General features: G+C 44.2%; 1 protein-coding gene across 1 annotated transcript in view; it reads right to left on the bottom strand.

Annotated features, from left to right (window-relative positions):
- The window catches only part of TMC2 (transmembrane channel like 2), a 30,700-nt gene that overhangs the window by 837 nt on the left and 10,345 nt on the right, over positions 1–19,518 (bottom strand). The window contains exons 9-19 of the mRNA XM_005423971.2: positions 17,196–17,338; positions 15,609–15,756; positions 14,982–15,170; positions 13,317–13,496; positions 12,341–12,493; positions 10,851–10,979; positions 8,622–8,689; positions 7,922–8,161; positions 6,219–6,344; positions 1,776–1,854; positions 527–647 (exon numbers count right to left, since the gene is read on the bottom strand). Of these exons, the coding sequence (XP_005424028.1) occupies positions 527–647; positions 1,776–1,854; positions 6,219–6,344; positions 7,922–8,161; positions 8,622–8,689; positions 10,851–10,979; positions 12,341–12,493; positions 13,317–13,496; positions 14,982–15,170; positions 15,609–15,756; positions 17,196–17,338 (1,576 nt within the window). The remainder of the gene's footprint in view (positions 1–526; positions 648–1,775; positions 1,855–6,218; positions 6,345–7,921; positions 8,162–8,621; positions 8,690–10,850; positions 10,980–12,340; positions 12,494–13,316; positions 13,497–14,981; positions 15,171–15,608; positions 15,757–17,195; positions 17,339–19,518) is intronic.

Raw genomic sequence — 19,518 nt, 5'->3', positions numbered from 1 at the left:
TGAAAATAACCCAATCCTGGTGCTAATGCCTCCTCCTCGTTCTTTGTGCCCATGGAACCCCACAGCAGATCTTAGAGCATGCATTTATTTACCCTAAGACTTAACCCAATCCTGTGAAAAGTTTCTGCCTCATTCATGATGAATTTTCCAATGAAAAGCTCAACTCAGGAAGAAAAAGTCTGACTCAACTCACCAGCCCTGAAACAACACTCTGTTTAAACACTATTCCCAGAATAAATTGCTGGTTTCATGACCAGCATGGTTAATAATTGGGATGTGAATCATAATTTTGGATTACAGTTCCCACTGTGACAAGCCTGTGTGAGATATAATCCAGTCTAAAAATGTGCCCTTCCTGAGTGTCCATTGGCAGGTGGACTTCTGCAACAGGACAAAATCTGTCCTAATTATACTCGTCCAATCCCTTGCTAAGGTGTATCCCTCCAGTTTTTCAATCCTATCAGTCACATTGGTGGCTAAATGAGCCCTTTCAGAAGTGTTATGGGGAGATTGTATTAATTTTTACCTTCCGCTTGTTTAGGGGGACTTTCAGTCTTTGTACTTGGTGTAAGTAAATCCTCCAGATCTTGCAGCATAGGGTTGGTACTGGCTTTGTTGTTTCTCTTGTTTTTCTCCTCTTCTCGTTGCTGCATCAATAAAAAACATTGGGTTTAGTTAAAAACTGCAGGTGTAATCTGGGAAATGGTGGCCTGGTGTTGTGTTTGCCTGGCTAAGTGTTTGTTGGTATGAACGAATCTCCTTGCCAAGTTCAAGGTGCTGAATCCTGGTCCAGTGATCAGGTGTTTCCAGGAAAGAAAGTACATCCCAGACAGGACTGGAAAACAGTGGCTCTGCTCCTGTTAGGGCAAAGCCCTTGCAGATAACATGGTTTAGGTCCATCAGGCTGTCTGTGTGTTCTTACAGCTACCAATCTGCCCTCTCTGGTGTATTGGTTAGTTTTAAATGTGAGCCTTTTGTGAGAGAGGATGTCAGGGATAAATGCCAGAGGAAGAGGGTATGGCAGCACAGGGATGGGCTGCAGGGCTGGCTTTGGCATTACTTGCATACATTTAGGGCTACAAAAGATTCTCTTCTGGATAGTGGAGGGAATCTCTACTTTTGGATAGGGCTGAGCCCTGCTTTGTGATTCCTTTAGCCCTGATCCCAGCCAGGCTGTGCAGCATGAAATAGAGTGCCCCCAAATCTGAGAGTGCTGTAGCACAGGTTCACCTCCTGCAGTACTTGAGGGTGCCCTTTGCACCAGGACACTTCCTTTAAGCTGAGTGGTTGATTCTGAGTTTGAGCATTTGAATGTAATTTATGGGAGTCCCTCTTCTCAGTGCTCACATCCTCACTTTTCATGTTGCACCAATCTCTGCTTTATGTGATGTTTTGCTTTATGTGGCACTGCCTCCTTGGCCTGGATCCTGTCCTGTGCCAGTGAAATGGCTGTGGTTTCCATGGGCTTGTCATTGTTCCTGGGAAATCTCAGACATCAAAGCATTGTCTGAACTTCTAGGTAACTTACTCTTGTAGATGAAAACCACAGTTTATGGAAAAGCCAACTGTAGTTTTGATGTATGAAATAGCAGGTTATTATGGGATGTGACCACTCTGCACAGCTAGACATTAAATGCCATCAGAGGGGATTGAACAAGCATAAAATATGTAATCTTCTTGTGTCACCAAAGTGAAGAGCGATTTAAAGCATATGCTATGCATCAAGATTTAAGTGCATGGTATTTCAAAGGTCGTTTTGCCAGATCAGTATTTACCATTTGCATTTTCTTCTTCAGCTCTGCGTTGGCGCGCTGATATGCTTTAGACACAGCATTCAGGTAATAGATGGTGAGGCTAGAAAAGAAAACATGTTGCTGTAGTGATAGGATCAGGGGAAAGAGAAAGTTTCACAAGGAAGGAACATGTAATTTTTTGCCTACCTCTAATTCCTAATTTTCCCACCAGTTGTCTCCAAACTTCTTTTAGAAGCTCGGGGTTTAGGGATAATTTGGGCTGCCTGTGGCATGGTTAGCCAAAACAGGCTGAGCCCATCTAAAGCTCTGTTCTACTCAAACAGAAGAAAAATGACCAGCCTGCCCTCGTGCCTCCACTTTGGCTGGCCATGGGCTCTCTGCTTCCTTTGCACCAACCTTGGGGAGACCACGCACCAGTCTTGAGATGGAACTGCCACCACGTAACACAGGGACCTTAGGAAAAACTTGACACCTCTCCTGAAAAGCAGTGCTCAAGGATCAGTCCCCCTTCCCCCTTTTCTAGGACCAGCTGCATCCTGTATCCCTGGACGGGGCCCTTGAGGGCAAGCAGAAGCCAGGTTGGAGCAGAGCCATGAGCTTTTGTTTTGATCCTCTCTTCTCCAAAAAGGGCACGCCAAAGCCAGGGGAAAACTGAGCCAAGCTGGAGGGAACTGAGAGGCAAGTGGGGATGGGAGAGGGCATGCTGGCTGCCAGCCTCTGGCACACAGGGAGGCTGTGCTTTAAAACATGCCCAGGTGTCTGGGTCTGTCTTACCACCTCTGACACTCGCCAGCCAGTGATATCTTGGTAGTAAAAAAAAATGTCCCCTCTTGCTTTTGTGGAGTGCCTTTGTTTTTCTAAATTAAAACTGTCATCTGCTCAGTGGCTCCAAGCCATTTCTAGGAAAAGCACCAGCCATTCAGTTCACTGCTATAGTTGTTTGGGGTATTTTTTTTCAAAATAAAGTAGAAAATTCTCTTATTGAAGGAAAACAAAGGTTGGGAAAGAAAAATGGTTTCCTGACATTCATAACCTGTGTGCGTTGCTCCAGCCCAGGTTCATCAAACTCAAACCAGACTCAAGGATTTCATCAATTGAGTGCGTGATCCTAAGCCCAGCAAGGCACCTTGTACTGGCATGTGGGTTTCCAGGTGGAAGATCAGGAAGTGGTGCTTAGGATTGCCTTTCTTGAGGCTTTTTACAGGGGTCTGTTTAGAGGAAACACATTTGCTTCCTTTTGTCTAACATTAACTCAAAACTCAGTCATGGTGATCTAGGCTCTCTGTCCTGCCAATCCTCTTGGAAATTGTTTTTTCTTTTTGTTTTTCTGTAAAGGTGTGATAGTTTTATTTCTTCTATGTTATCAAGCTCATTGTCTAGAAAATACTACTTTGTAATCAGGGCTGTGAATAAGAATGATGTTGATAACACACTGATATTTTCATATTGCTAATTCTTGGTTTTCCTAAGTTGAGCAAGGACCTTTGTTTTTGTTTCAAGCTCTGTCAGTGAGGAGGTACACAAAAGAAACTGGGAGGGACCATAGGTGGGACAGGTGACCTGAACTGACCAAAGAGATATTCCACACCATACAATGTCTGGTGTATAAATAGGAGGGTTACCTTTAACAGGGGCCAGTCTGGTTTTGGCAAGGGTGGTCTGGCATCAGTCAGTGGGTGGTGAGCAACTGTATTATGTGTCACTTATTTTTCCCTTTTTATTATTATTACAATTTACCATTATTACTATATTTTACTTTGATTTTGATTATTGAATTGGTCTTATCTCAATCTGCAAGTTTTTCTTTGATTCTTCTCCTCATTCAACCAGGATTGGAGAGAGAGAGAGAAGAGGTTGAGCAAGTAGCTGGGTAGTGCCTAATTTCCAAGTGGGTTTAAACCATGACACCCTGGCACCCCTCCTCTCTGATGTATTGCTTCCCCAGTTCTGGGGAGAGTGTGGGTCACTGTCCTTTTCTAGCCTGCAGAGGAATTTTAATTTTTTCCCCTTCTTGATACAGTAAAATGCTTCTATCTTCTGCCAGGAAGCTCTGCAGGCCACAGATTGAAATCCTACTCTCAGCCTGAGTAGGATTATGTGATGTGCCCGTGGACACAATATCTTTCAATCTTCTTTCTCTGTATTTCCTGTTTCCCTTGTCCTTGGACAGTTAAAAGCTGGACAGTAAGCTTGACACCCATGTCACTCACTGGACCCCATCATTGTTTGGAACCAGGAGCTAAGAACCGAAATAAACAGAAGATGCATTTTGGATTGCACCTGGATAAAAGAGAAGTGGTTGTCATGACTAGAGAAAATTACTTAATTCAGTCCATAGTAAGTGGAAAACTCATTTTTGAGAGACTGCAATCAAAATCAACAGATTGTCCATTTGTGATCCACCTGTTGCTCTTTGTAGAGGCTATTTTTAGTTAGGCTGGATTGCAGGTTGCTTTGCCTGCTGCTTTGAGAGCTTCTGGCTCCATGCTCATCAGGATTAAATGAAGCTTTTGCATTTCCCTGGTTTCAGTCTCCTGGAAAACTGGATGGGGTTTATCACACGGACTAGTTCCAGCTTAACCCTGTCTGCCTGTCAGCACCATAGCAGAAGTTGAAGATTTTCAAAGTCAAGGCAGGAAATTAGGCACTTGACTGAAAAGGAGGAGAGAAAAGGGCCAAAGCCTTAAGAAACAACCTTGTTTGTTCACTGTGATCTTGTCTGTGATTATCACAGGCAAGGTGAGCACGTAGATAACAAGCAGTGCCTCTGCAAGGCACCCAATGCTCTCAGGGCACGTGAGAGCTACTGCCAAGGGGCCATAGGTCTGACTGGTCCAGGCACCACACAGGGGAAGCCACTTCTTTAGGGCTGTGACTCTCTTGGGAGCTGAACAGCTGGAAATCACAAGTGTGTAATACATACAGGCCAGACAGGCAGTGTATCTGGCTGGAAAGTGAGGATGTTTTGGGTAAAATGGGCATAAGGCATCTCTCAGTTCTCAGAGGGGAGCCAGGGCAGAGACAAAACTGTCTCAAGGAGAGTTGGACTGATGGTAAAGCTGTGGTGTGGGAATAGCCATCACTGGGAAGGTGTGATAAAAGGTGTCTCTTCAACAAATAAACCGGATTTGTGCTGTTACTTTTCCCAGCTGACAGTGGAGGAAAGGGCAGGAGATTGTCGCCAGAAAAAAAAAAAACATTATTTCCAAAGGTATTACTCTCTCCCATCAGCTTTTTTTGATGGTTGCATCAAAGCCTCAGAAACCTGGCCTGCAGCCCTTTTGTAAAGGTGGTCCATTGGGGGTGTTCTGCAGTCTTCATTTTGTGTTTGCAGTAGCATATGCCAGTGCTGCTGTGAAGCCCACAGAGTTTCTAATTCAACAATGTGCTTGGCCCTGCTAGGGATGTGGTGTGAGACTTGTCTTCTGCACAGACCTCATCTGGTCTGTATAGGTGTAGGATCAGCCTGCACAACTTACAGTACCTGATCATCTTTTTGGGGTTAAAATAAGCAAGTAGTTTGAGGCAGGTAGAGGGGTGACATGTCATTTTCAGTTTCATTAGGATTTTTCTCAGGTTGTTTGTATAAGAAACTTTGTATGGAACTAGTATTTGATATAATTTAACGGCATTACCTTCAGTGTAGCTATGCAGGATGAAGCATCACATTGCCCAAGGGCAGCTGTGCTGGAGCAGCCCAGAGGCTCATCTCCAATGTGTGGATACCCCAGAAAGAGTCAGAACAGGAATCTCTGTATGTAACAGGATCCCCATATCTCTCCCTGTCTCCTATTGATTAGTCTGAAGTGCTCAGAATTGCCTACAGAATTTGGCCACAGCCCTTCTACTCATTTTGATAGCTTTGTAAAGCCTCAAGAATGGTGCCAAAAATATCTTCTCAAATAAAAGGAGAGCTAATCCTAATACTGCTGAAGGTGCTGGGGATTTAAGTTTGATTTCAAAGCTGAAATGATCAAACAGCACTAAAACAAATACCAGATGTATTATTTGGAAAATGAAGAAGTTAAACCCCCCAAACCCAAACAAAGCTCACAACACTTCATATTTTTGGAACATGTAATTTTTGAATGCCCTGTCTTGGCGGTGCTCTAAATACCACCAGCTGTGACAGAAATTGCTTCTCCAAAAGAGACCAGGCTGAGACTGTCCATTTATTTCCTGCTGGCTACAGAAAATTTTTCATATGGAAGCTGTGACAGCTTAGATATCTACAAGGCCTCTGTCAGCAATGTATTTCATCCACAAAGTTGTGTTTAATTGGGTCAGGTAATTAAATTTTGGGAAATTGGGTTAAGCAAAAGTAAGGGGAGTAGGGAGCATGTGTTTGCTCTAATCCATGCTGTTATCTAAGCAGAACCTGTATTTAGACCTGACTAATATACAAAAATTTTTTTCCAATCTTCTCCCCCAAGCCAGGCATGTAATATTGCAATGAAAACTTACACCATGAGCAGAATTGCAGGTATGATCAGTCCTGGATTTGCCAAATAGCTGAAGATCTTGGCAACAAAAAGTGGAAAATCAAGCTCGATGGTCTCTTGAATGACATCATACATCCTTTTCTTTCCACTGGGAAGACAAACAGCCAGTTAAGGAGTGTAGGTATCCTCTGGAGGGACAAAATGTCCCAGTCTCATGGTGCTAAGCAGCATGTTTCACCTCTCTTTCAATGAACATCAGCTTGCTGAAGGCCACAAAGGAGTTTAAAATGCCTTTATTTGAAATTATCTATTGGTTCATTCATTCCCTCACTCTCTCCCCTCTCTGACTATACAATTAATCTTTGCTAGGCCAACTTGCTCCTGGAGTCAATACATTTATTTCCACACTTGACTCCTTTATGAGTCCTGACTATTTATCCGTCTGAAATAGATAAAACCCTACAGACTGCAGTAACTACATATTTCTGATGAATATCTTGTTAAGTTTTGCCTTTTCATGGTAGAGATGAATTTCCATATGCAAATTCCAGCTTTCTGAAATAATGAGCCATCTTGAAGAGCTGCTAAGTAATGACAAAAATAGCAAGCTGTGATTATTGCTTAATAGGAGACTCAGTGAAAGAGTAATTTCAAACGGGATTGATAAAGCAGATGAGAGTATTCTGTATGAAAGAAGAACAAATCTGTAAAGGTCTGGATTATGTAATTGACCTTCTTCTCTCCCCGGCATCTCTGGGTCTGGGAATTCAACACCCTCAGGACTATTCCTCCCATTTAGGCTTGGTGCCTCCTGGGAGCTTGTAGGATTCCCATCAGGAGGGTATTGGACTCTCTGTCTCAATGTTCAGAGTCAATAAAGAAAACTTGGATAAACACTATCCCAACTCATCAGCTGCCAGGAGCTCAGGAGAGCTGAGCTTTCAGTTGAGCTGCCAAGGGTCTGAATCAGGCTGAGTGGCTTTTGAAGGGTTGATTGGGAATTGAAATAGCTCTTTCACATTGCAGATTAGTCATCTCCCAATGATAGTGTGCGTGCAACAAGTTACTTGTCAGATCTTCTGACATTACTCGTTGACACCTGTCCTTGTTAGAGAACTGAGGGTATTTTGGTCTCTTGCCTTTCCCCCGAGTCTTTGAGCTTTCTGATGTCATTCTCCGTCAGCAAGCAGATAACCCAAAACATCTACAAGAACAATTTGTTCCAAGCTGGCTCCTTGCTGAGTCAGATTCAGCAGGCCCAGGAAATGGCGTTATTCAATCAAATTAGACTTTATTGGCACGTTAATCCAGTCCACTGAATGCTTTGTGCAGTGCTGATTCTGTCCTAATTAAAAGGAAAAAAAAGCACCCCATAACATTTAAAAAACCCCAAACACCTAAGAAGGAGGAAAAAAAAGGCAGTAATTTTACAGGCTCACCTCTATCCATTTCCTGCTATTTGCTAACTAGTCAACATGTAAAATACATCCTTTGGACTAATTTTGTTTCCTCAATGTTCCAAAGAGCCTTTAGGATACTCTACTTGGGGTTGTTTGTTTGTTTGTTTGTTTTTCCTGGGACTGAGACTCCATCTCTGTTGGAGTCCAGTCCTTCTAACTTCATGAAAATATGAGAATTTTGCTTTCAAAACATGAAAGCAAAAATGAAAATTTTGTTCCCGTGCACCAGAGAACAAAAATATCCTTTTTGGTGTTTTGGTAGTACCTGAAAGGTCCACAGTCAAAGGAGGGAGGCAGGGACATGATGGTGTAAGCCACAGGCAGGAGGCTGAGGAAGAGGATCAGCAGCAGCAATCCCATGTAAAAATTGTTAGACTTGGATGCTTTGAAGACTCTTGCATGAGGGACATTGCTGCTCATAACAGCCCAGCACTGAAAATACATGGAGGTTAATAAGCGCAGCACGTTTATACCCACGAGCCCTGGGGCGTAAAAGGATCCCATCCTGAAAAGGAAAAGAGAAGGACAGGAGCTGTTTTTTGAGAGACTGGAAGGTTTACCCTTTTGAAGAACAGAAAAGGAAGTGTTCGTGTGCTGACAAGTTTGTTCACAAGGGAAGGCTGAGTGGGCTGATAGGTGCTACCCCTGTGCTCCCACAGCAGAAGTCACCTACACCCACAGGTTATGGTATGGGCCCCCTCACTGAGGGCAGCAAGGCCTCGGACTGCTCAGGGGTTGCAAAGAAAGTTTTTCAGGTTGTGACAAAAATTTCTTGGAGATTGCTTGGAAAATGTTAGGTGAATGTAACCAGAGGAGAGAGACACGCTTTTATAGTTAAGCACAGAAAGCCAATCAGTCAGAAAAAACAGAACCCAGAGCTTTATATAGTTGGCTTGGAAGCTTTCTTACTCCACTAACAGGTTTTCTCAATAACGTGAAAAATTTTAAAAAAGGAAATATCTTACCAAATCATTCCCTGGTTGAAAACCAGACCCAAAACGTTGCCACTAATGTCAAACTCTGCATAGGATGGCTGTATGGGGAAAGAAAGGAGAGTGTGCTGTTGCTGGAGGTACCTGCTGGGTTTCTGCTGGGTGCACGATGCTTATTTAAATCTGGCAGGCAGGGCTTCCTGGGAGGGCTCCTGCTGCGTGCACGCTGCTTGAATGAGCAGCAGCAGGGTGGGGAAGGCAGAACTGGAGCTACTGCTGCTTCTCTCTTGGCTTCCTGAAAACTGCCAAGATAGATGGAGGTGCTTAGAGCTGCTCTGTGTTTCTCTCTCCCTGCTAATATGACACCAGCTGTGAGCATGGCACGGGACCACGCTTAAACTCCAGCTGGTGCCTGGCTATGGGCTTACAGTTCACCCTGGTAAAATATTGAATCTTGAAGCAGTGATAATTATGAGCTGGAAGGCAAATGCTATGCTGGATTATGTCCGTGTCCCTGGGTCCAAGCTGCTGAAGAACAGAAACACAGGGCAAAGGGAGAGAAATGCAAGGAAAAATATGACCTGATGGGTATTAGGTGGCGTTTTACTCTGTGCTAGCTGATATATTGCTCCATATAAAGCAGTATTTTAGCTATCTGATGTGGGTGCTAATGATGGCAGGCCCAGAACAGGCTGATCTGATCTACTGGCAGTATTTGTTGCTTTATAATTTTTTATTGTGTTAGATTTGCCGATGATCAAGCTATTTCTTCTATGTATATCTACTTTTGTGTGCATAAAATTTAGGTGATTTTTGGCAGATGAAACTTTGTGTAAAGATTTTCACGTTACAATTTCTTGAAAAAACTACTTTTTTTTAAACTGCAATGCAGAAGAGTTCTAAGAAATGGTAAGTGATGCTCTTATGTCTTTGGAATCCTATGTAGTAGTGTGTTTTTTATGCCATTTGCATTTACTTAATACTGTCAGCAATTCATAAAGTTGAAGATGTTTGTGCTTTATGATGAAAACTCAAGGAGAGTCTAGTCAGTCTTGCTTTGCTGACTGCTCACAGCTTTGGGAAGGGATGGCTGTAAACAGTTTTCTTTGTTCTTTTGATTCTGGTCCATTTCTACTTTAAACCTTTAGCTAGAAGTTAATATTGGCTTCTTTTTCACATGAAAATAAAAGCTTTCAGTATCTGCTGTCCTCTGCTTTGAGTATTCTTAGGTGAGAAGGCTGGGTTAAACAAGAAGCTTATTCATTATCTGCATTAGAAAAACACATATAAAATTGTGCTGGTGTCCCTGGCTAGGTTGGGTTAGTTTGCCATCAGCAAACCATCTTTGCACAAGCCATGGAAGTAATTTCATTCTGCTTGACTGCTGGAGGGACCCTCCTAGGCCACCCTGGGGAATGTCCTCTGCCTCCCTCAGAAGAAACATTAAGAGCTCCACAAGCAGCAAAATGCCTGTGATGCCCTGCCTGCTCTTCCTTGACCAAAGCCCTCCTTTTTGCTCTTCTCCAAACCACTCCTGGGAACCCTCCCACTATGACAGCTAGGTAGTGGGTGCACTGATCTGCTTGTAATCTTGCAAGGTATTTTCATCTCTGAATCCATCTGCTTTTGTTTCCTCTCCTGTGAAGCAATGGACTTCCCTCCATCCCTCCATTATTTTATTTGGTGTTTTGTGCAGCTCCAGTACTCACTGTTTGGTAATGCAGCCTTTATGAATACCAGCGTCCAGTGCTGTTGTGTGTTACACGCGCAAGAGAGGGGAAGGAAATGCTCCTTGTTCCCCTGCAGCAGAAGAAACACCAGGAGCAACCTGGAGCTTCTAGAGCTTCTGGAGCAGAAGCTTCCAGGAGCAATCAGGAGACACTGCTGTGAGAAAAGCAGGTTCCTGCCTCCAGGGTGGCCAATGAACAGGAAGATCCAGGGCCTTGAAAGGGGAAGGCTTTGAAGGGCCCAAGGTTTTGGGGTTATAGCAACTGAATTAACACTGGATTATTTCTTTCTTAAGTCAGCTTCACGTCTTAAAGTTCTGAGATGGGGAGGAGAACTGCATTTTTGTAGAGTTCTTACTGGGATGGAGCTGATTGACCCAGAAAAATGATGCAGACTATGGATACCAATTATCCAGCAAGACCAGACAGCCACTGGAAGCATTCAAAACAAATTCATTTGTAGTTTGACCAAACAGCCCTAAATTACTTTTATCTTCTTGGCTATAAGATAGTGACTGGGCTGTAAGATACTTACAAATCCAGCCTCTAGGTCCCAGCACCAACAGTAATTCACAAATCTGACAAAGCAAGCTCGGATGAAATCTCCCACCAGAATGGTTATGTAGGTCACCAGGATATCAGACACAGTGAGCCTCATGAATTCCTGCAATTTAAAAGAAGGAAAAAAACCCTTTTAACTCCCATAATTTCAGTAACTCATTCAGGACTGTATTTTTCATTGAGCTATTTGTCTTTATATGACAGTAATCTTCAGAAAAGCATGCCATGAGCAAACTCCATGCCTGCTTTCAAGCTGTGCAGTGCCTAAGCTTTACCTCTGTGCTTGGGAGCTACGAGCTCTGTTATAGCTGTTAGACCTGATAGCTGCTGCTGGCATTATTGACTGCACTGCATGCTGTGGCAGCACGGAAAGTGGGAGCAGAATGCTAATGCTGCAGGAGTGCTGCTGTAAAATATACACATGCCCTCAGTTGGTTTGATTGTGCATTGCTCTGGTATGGCTCAGCCCTGTAACTTTTATGTGGACTCCTAAGAAAATTGTTCAGTTGTAAACAAGAGCTGTGTGTAAGTGTACAGAAAGGAGATGTGCAAGAGAAGGAAGGTAAAATTGCAGGCAAAAGGAAGACTCATAGGGTGGAAATAGCTGGTGGCCCAAGGATTCAAAAGGAAATACACTTACAAGAAAGGTTTTTAAAGTGTGAGGGGGGAAAGATAAAGATCTGCTGAATGACAGCTCAGCTGCACCAAGGATCAGCTCCTTCTGAGGGGTGACAGTGGCTGGTCTTTTCCCACATGGCTGAGAACCACCTGGCTTTTGAAGATGCCTTGAGTGTGCACAGGAATGCATAGCCTTGTAGTTTGGCAAGCCCTAACTCTGTCAGCCAGTAAACAACTGCTTTTACTTTTTAAGTTCTGCATAGTCTGACTGCAGATCTTCTTGGTGCAAGGTAAATAATGCAGGATGGATTTGTTTGGTGAAACTCTGAGGACTTGAAGGCCACTCTGTCTGCTTTTCCAAGGGGGTTACTTTTGCCTAATTCTGCTTTCATCCCACGGCCTCATGCTGCATTACTGATTGGGACATGTCAGGAGTTCCCTGAGGCATGTCGTCTGGTTGGGTTTTACACCTGCACCAAAGCCTCTCTGGAACAAGTGCCACAATAAATGGAGAAGAGAGGTTTGCTTCAAAGGCACAGTCATGATCTGAACAAGAACATGGTGCAGGTGTGGCTGCAGACTGCCTGGCCTTTTGTGCTCTTCACAGCCAGTGCCTCAGAGCTGTGCATGCCCTGGCTGCTTCCAGCTGAGGATTTCACCACCATGGCTTGAGAACCATGGCCAAGGGCTGGTATTGCCTTGGTGATGCTGTATGAGAGTGGGGAAAAGAGCTGCTGTTTGTGAGGAAATCTTCAAGCCTGGAAATGTTAAAGACATCAGTGGGAAAAAATGTAAATGGACCATCCCAAACCAACACAGAGGCTTGGTACATAATGGATTTCTTACGATGCCGACAGTTGTCTCCCAGCAGGGTCCCCTGGGCACGTCTGCAGGATCCAGGGGAGCTGGGGTGACAGTGCTGTCATTCCCTGCAGACGAGTTGTGGTGACCAAGCAGTGTCCAGTGCGTGATGTTTTTTACCACATCCTCTTCCGCCAGCTGCAATGAACAGACACATCCACATCCCCCCAGACAAAACCATCAGAAAATAGAAAACATGGAGGTGCTTGGAGAAATCCAAGGCATTGAGTTCCTCCCTCCTCCTTAGCAGTTAGCACGCCTTGTATAAACATCTGTTCACAGTGGAGTTACAGTGCTGGCAATAGCACAGAAACTCCTCTTTTGCCCAGAGCTGGGGAACAGCAGCTGAGAGTGGGTGAAGGCTCCGTGAGCTTTTGGGGAACAAGCAGCATGCTCCCTGCACATGGAGGAGTCAGACCTCCTTCAGGATTCCTGTATGCAGATGTAGCCTTCACCCAGTCCTCCTCCTTCACATTATTCATAATTTTTCAGGGCAGAGCAAACCACCCTGGTTCTTCTAATTCTTCTCAGTTTAAAACAGAGCAATTTTTTTGTGGATAAGTTAGACGTTTATCCTTTCCTGCAGTTATCTGCCCACAACACACTACCAGGATAATGTTAAAGAGGGGAGGCGGGGGAAGAGGATTATAAACTGTATCCTCAGGGTCTGCAGTAATAGAAATTGCAAACAGTGTCAGATGGAGAAAAAAAAAAATAGAATTGCCCTAACATGCTGTGATTATAGGAAGACAACAACTATGCTCTTTTCAGGGCTGTAAAGAGAAGCCAGAGACTCTGCTTGGTGAGTCTCCTTGGGGCACTGCTCAAGAGGATTGGGGAACAGAGCAAGCACCTGCTGCAGAAGGGGTGATTGTCCCTGCTGGGTGGGGCGGGACAGAGTATGTTCACCCTCAAATCTGGGAAATGCCATTTGACCGTGGCTTTTTGGCTCAATTCTTACTTTTTCGTTGACATCATCCATCAAGGCCAACAAAAATGTGTAGAGGTTTCCCAGGAAGAGTGCGAAGATCCGCCCCAGCTGCCACTTCAGCCCGATGCGGGGATGGTAATTTTCTAGGGCAGCGATGGTCTCAAACAGCGGAGGGCAAAACATGCCCAGCAAGGACATCACAATTTCAACCTGCCACATGAGGAAAACGAGATAACTGCTCATAGTAACAACAGTGACTATCTTACTTTGAGCAGAGCGGGAGCTGCCAGCAACTGGTTGGATATTTCTGAAGGATTTATAAATGGGAGAAAGTCAAAGCAAACTCAGCTTCTGGCTTTGCTCAGTGTGCAGGCAGCATAGCATCAGACTTCAGGGCTGGGTTGCACGACTTGCTCTTGCAGGAGCATTTATGCTCTTATCTCAAAGTGATGAGCTCCAAAGAATTTGCTCCCTGTCAGTCCAGACTCATGAATATTTAGGTTCCACAAGTACCTTGCAGTATTGCTTGCATCAGCTCCAAGGTTCTTATTTTAGTTTCAGAGGAAGCGCAAGACTTGGCTTGTGTGCATAAAGATAATTAGTCAATGCTAATGTTTGTTTTCCACGTTCAGCACCTTTGCTTTTGCAGAAGGCATTTACAGACTTGAACGGAACCACGTCAAGATCTCAGTTTTGCAGTTCGAGAAAATGTGTCCCAGTGGTATCTTTGTTCCTCTTTATCATGCTAGATACTAAGCTGTACTGTAGTCAACGAAGTCATTGGCCAGTTAAGGTTAGCTCAGGCATGACTTAAAGGCTTTAAATTTTTTTTATAGCCCTTCGGGCCCATGGCCTGCATCTGTACAGGTGCAGGTAGTCTCTGACTCCTCTTTGTGCTTTTCTTTCCAGGAGAAGTAACAGTACCCAGCACTATATTTGTTCAGATCTCACATTATCACCAGGAAAGGGTCAGACATTAAAGTTTTTTTAACAAGATTTTTTTCTTTGGGAAAAATCTATAGTGATAAATCAAAGCATTTAGTAAGCAAGTGCTGTCTTTCTAAAGTTTTCTGAAGGAATTTCAAAAATGCATGGCTTTGAATTTAATTCGGCTTTGATATATAAATGCATGTTAATGTAGTAGACATTAAAATTAAACTTTCCAAAGGTTGAAATATTTTTTGCCGTATGTGAAGAGCTTAACAATTTGAATTTTTCATTCCAAAATCAGAAAAAGGGAAACTTTGACAACTGACATTTTTTTGCAGGTTCTAAAATTTTATTCCCATTATTCAAGGTGAATGACAAAGATTTGATTTTAGAGTTAAGTCTGATTACAAACATTTCTAACACCCAGAGAGCTTTCTAGTACAAGAGAGTTTGTAAGTGTTATGATGCAACTTGATTCTTAAGATGGTGATTGGTATTGGAAGTGCTGAAAAGCCATTGACTTTTCTAGTGATTTATTATAAGAGTATTTTCCCTTCTCTGCAGGAGTTGTTAATTTGCCCTAGGAAATTTCAGTGAGATCGATGTGCATTGCAGCTACAACCAGTGCAAAGGTACTGAAGGGGACTCCTGGGCCCTGCTAGGGAATTCCCCTGCCTTGGATGCTGTCCTCAACCTGTGGCAATTAATTTGCTGGTGTCCAAAGCAAATTATCCCAGCAGAAAACTGGAAGCAAAGTTTCCTTACCTCATTTCTTTCATACCACCCAACGTTTTGCATTTTGGAAAATGTCTGGGAGCGTTTCACCACAAAATAAATGAGGTAGCCACTCCCACACAAGCAGCATATGATGAGAACATTGGCCAAAACCCGCAGGAACCTCCTCAGGTGGATATTCTCATCCTTGTTGCTTTCTTGCTCATCTACAATAGACTCCTGAAAAAAACAGGAGGGGTGCTTAGGAAATTGGGATGGATATCTCGCACCACCAAGCATAAGGCAGCATCACAAGGTTTTTCACCTTATGAAATGCAATCTTCTACTATTCTGGCTATATCCAACTTGGTAGTTTTGGTTAAATTCAAACTAAGCTCCATAGATGCGTCCTGGTTTGACTGAAAGATATCAAATGGCAAAGAGCCTGAAATATCCCAGGGGAACTGCACTCTAAATTAATACAAATTCTTTGAAAAGGCCAAAAAAGGGAGTTAGGGGAAGCGGATCACAGAAGCTGGAGCTTCCATGGATCAGTAAGCACCATGCCCTGTTCCTTTGGAGAGATGCTGAGTGGGTATTCAGATTTCCCCTTAAATCTCTGCCATTGGTAGGTGCTGGGAGTGTCTCCAGGAGCAGGCAGGGGGCAGTTAGGTTTACCTTGAAGCTGGTGGTGATGGATGCAAACTTGTTGTCTGCTGTCTCTGGGTTGCCAATGAGGTAGTCCCAGCTGGTGAACATTTTCCAGCTGAAAATGAAGTTGTTATCATCCCCATCTGCCGTGCTTTCGTTGGCATTGCGAGCCATCCTGCGTGAGGATGTGAGCGGTGACGAGGTCAGACAGTGCTCCACAGAGCCACCACACACCCTTTAGCTTTGTACAGCTTGGGTTAAGATGGAGTGGGGCAACAATTCTTGGGCCTTGGGAATGACTAAAATGTGCCACTGGACTTTGAAGGTCTAAGGAGGACTGAACTGGCAGGGCCTTCTATTAAAAATAATGATACAGAGAAAAACTAGCACAGGTGATTAAGGAGGTTAAGGATTGCTTTGTCTAGCTGGTGCCTGAAGAAAGTCTGTTTATGGTGCTTCTGGGTCCTAGGCTGCACTATATGGCTATGGCTACCTTTAGTTAGTTAAATTTAGTCAAAACCCCCATGTCCCATCCAATACACTGCAGCACAAAGGTTTAGTGAGACTTCACTTGCTGCACAATGCTGGAGCCAAAGAGCTTGCAGGAAGTCATGCAGGGAGAGAGAAAGGATTATTCTTGTTAATCAGCATAGGAGCAGATATGGCTTCTGCTGTTTCCACTCTATTATTTGATCCCTGAAATCCTTCTGTAAGTCCCCCTAGAGTTCCTAGCACTAGTCCCTCAAGGAAGGCAAGACAACAGATGCTGCAATTTCATGGCAAATGTACGGCAAATCCCCATGTCCCACTCCAGCCAAAGGCTCAAGTAGCTCTTTCTGCTGCACAGCAATATGGCCTGTTTCAGGAAGCTATACAAATCCGTGGGCTCATCCTCTCTTCCAGAGAAAGGAAGAACTTTTCATGGCATGTCCTTCAGGCAGAGATAGAGGGGCTTATTTCTTTATTTTTAACTTTGCAGAGACCATTACAGCACTGACAAGTGCTTTGGCTGCACCCTCCGTGCTCAGAGGATGCTATGGGAGGCTCACTGAGGCTGGGGACAGTGCACAAGAAACACAGAAACTGTGGCCACTTTTGAACTCCACTGATTTGTTTAGAGACTCAACCAACACAGTCTGGTAGCATTTGGCTCTTTTCTGCAACCCTTGCACTGTCTGTGGGACCCATGTTGTCTTTCAGGAATGTTTGTTTTGCAATGAAAGCATGCAAAAGGAACCTTTGAAATTTACTGCAAGTAAAATCCTCCTTCATTTGCAAAATCTACCTGTTTGGTGGCCATGTTGGAGGAAGGGTTAAAGAGATCTGGAGGGGAGGAGAAGGAAGACGATGGCTGGAGTAGGAAGGGCTCAGAATAGTGCACATGAGCACACGGATGAGGCAGGGGAGTGCCCAGGTGCCCCCTTCCCCCCAGAGCCAGGGCGGTGGATGGGGAGGCCGAGTGCATGAAAGCAGCAGGCACACATCCCCCCTTGCCCACATTCCCCCAGCCATCCAGCCAAGGCTGGACCAAGTCTGGGTGCCCAGGGAGGGGAACCCAGCTGTGAGACACATCTGGGTGGATTTTGCAGAGGGTACAATGTCAGCTGCACTTACGATCTTATAACAACCATCAGGCTGTAGCCAAATACGCTGATCCCGACCATGAAATACGCCATTGGCAGCCTGTATTTCAACCAGCCAATTGTCCTCTGGTTGTTGTAGTAACCATAAAAGAGTGCTGAGTATTTGATATAGCCCTGGAGGTAAAGAAAAAGAAATCCTGTGTAAGCTGTGCAGCTTCTTCTCTGCAGGAAAGGAGTTTCTAGAGAAAACTGAAGATTTAAAACAAGGAAAATCAACCTGGAAAAGTTTTTAGGGTCTCATTCTTGTCTGTTTACTGCCCTGGCACCGTTGAGAGCTATATTCTTAAGAGTTTATTTTTCTAAGAAAGGTAAGATGAGGGAGACCATGCCAGAGGATAGTGGCTCAAAACTAAAATGTGGTTTTGATTCATCACCGTTTCATCTCTCCCAGAAAAACATCCTTATTGCTCTTTGTGCCTGCAGCCCTCCTGCTTCTCTAAGCCAATAATCAAACACTCAGATCTTGTATAAAAACAGTAGCAAAGGGCCTTCCTACCATGATATGAAACTTTTCCTTTCAGGTAGGAGGCAGCTGATGCTCAGTGCCTTGCAGATTTATTTCCTTTTACTGGTTGCCACCTGCAGAGCAAATATAACTAAAGAGTGAAATCAAAGCATTACTTTCCTGTGGAAAGCAGAACTCAGAAAAAATATCAACCATGTTGTCTCAAGTAATCTTTTTTTTTTTCTGTGCAATCTGTTGGGTATTCAACAAGCGTGCAGATCACCTAATCTGCATTAGCAATCTCTCCCTGGTTTTCTGTCATATCTCATCCAAGTTGATGTGTATCACTGCACATTGTACTTCTCTGGTTTTTGCCTCTTGTCTTTCAGCTCCTAAGTTAAGTGTACTTAATCAGTCTGGCCATGATAGTTGAGCAAGCTCCCCTCTGATCAAGCCTTTGGAAAGACACGACTTGAAGCTCCTATCAGAGCCTGAGTAATGGATCTTGTCTGGAGACATTGAAGGGTTTACATGGAAAGGGGCTTCTGGAGGCTGTCTAGCCAAGCCCCCTGCTCAAAGCAGAGCCAATTGCAAAAAGAAGTATTGTGACTCAGGGCTATGTCCAGCTGAGCTTTGAAAAGGAGCTCACATAACCTTTCTTCCAGCGTTTGACCACCTTCACTTGATCAATCAAACTAAGCTCCCCCAAAAACTCTTGACTTTTTATCCCTAACCTAATAAAAAGCTTTGGTACCCCCAGGTGCCACGGAAGCTGCATTTTTGCCCTGCACAAAGCGCTGTGCCATAGGTCCAGGATCACTCTGTGTGTGTTTCTACCAGGGCAGCAAGCCTGTGGCCGGCACGCCCCAGCACAGCTGCTTGGGACTTGCTGCACACAGTGTCTGCTGGGGAGGAGTGGTGGAAGAAAGCCTGGTGAGAGATAATGTCCCTGGAAGGCACTAGTGAAGTTTGTTTCTCAAGCTGTAATTCCAAACCTTCGTCTTCCTGATTCATCAGATGCCAGGGACTGAAAAATGAGTTTCTCTGCTCTCATCATCCAGTGTGCTCTTTAAACTCCATTTGTGAGACATTGTGTCTGGTGTCCAAGTGAGATTTATTCCTTTCTACTCCTCTAGAAATCTGTGATGTGACCTCCTTCCTGCCAAAGCATACATTTCCCCAGCTCCTCTCTCCTGAAAGGTATTTTTCAGGGTAACAGCATTGATTCTACATTTATGCCTACTCTGATTTATATTTCCCCCCTGCACCTCTCCTGTGGAGCATGCTGGAACAAGCCTTTATTCATTTTCAAAGGGCAAGCACAGGGCTTCATTTGACATCTCCTGGCTGCAGAGGGTGTTGGTGTGCTGCGTTGCCCCACGGTTGGAGATGCTTCTTGAGCTTGGATGATGGCTCCCTGATGTCAGACAGGAAGGGAATGGGTGCTGGATGGGGACCTGTACAGCAGAGGGGTTCAGAGCACTGACACCTCAGTGACAGCAGGGGAATGTAGATGTGTGTACCAAGCCAGAGGCAGGACACTGGCAGGTTATGGGAGTAAGCATTTCCTGGAAGCATACAGCCTCATCCAGATCCAAGTTTCCTTACTGACAGGTCTATTACTTATGGTCTCCCAGAGAAAATCAGCAGCTGCATTTAATCAACACTCCTTCAGATTTTTTGTTTGCTTGTTTTGGGGGTTTGTTTGGCTTTTCATTCTTCTGGCTTAACAAATTTAAATGCTACCTCTTGTTTTTTACAGTGAACTGCTCAAATGAGTTTTTCATTCCTTACACTTCTATTAAAAATTCCCTAATTCACCTCTGAATTCTGGATTCTGGCAGTGAGG

The sequence above is a fragment of the Geospiza fortis genome, unplaced genomic scaffold (genome assembly GCF_000277835.1).
Source record: "Geospiza fortis unplaced genomic scaffold, GeoFor_1.0 scaffold346, whole genome shotgun sequence".
In the NCBI taxonomy this organism is placed as follows: domain Eukaryota; kingdom Metazoa; phylum Chordata; class Aves; order Passeriformes; family Thraupidae; genus Geospiza; species Geospiza fortis.
This window is presented reverse-complemented; position numbering and strand designations above follow the sequence as displayed.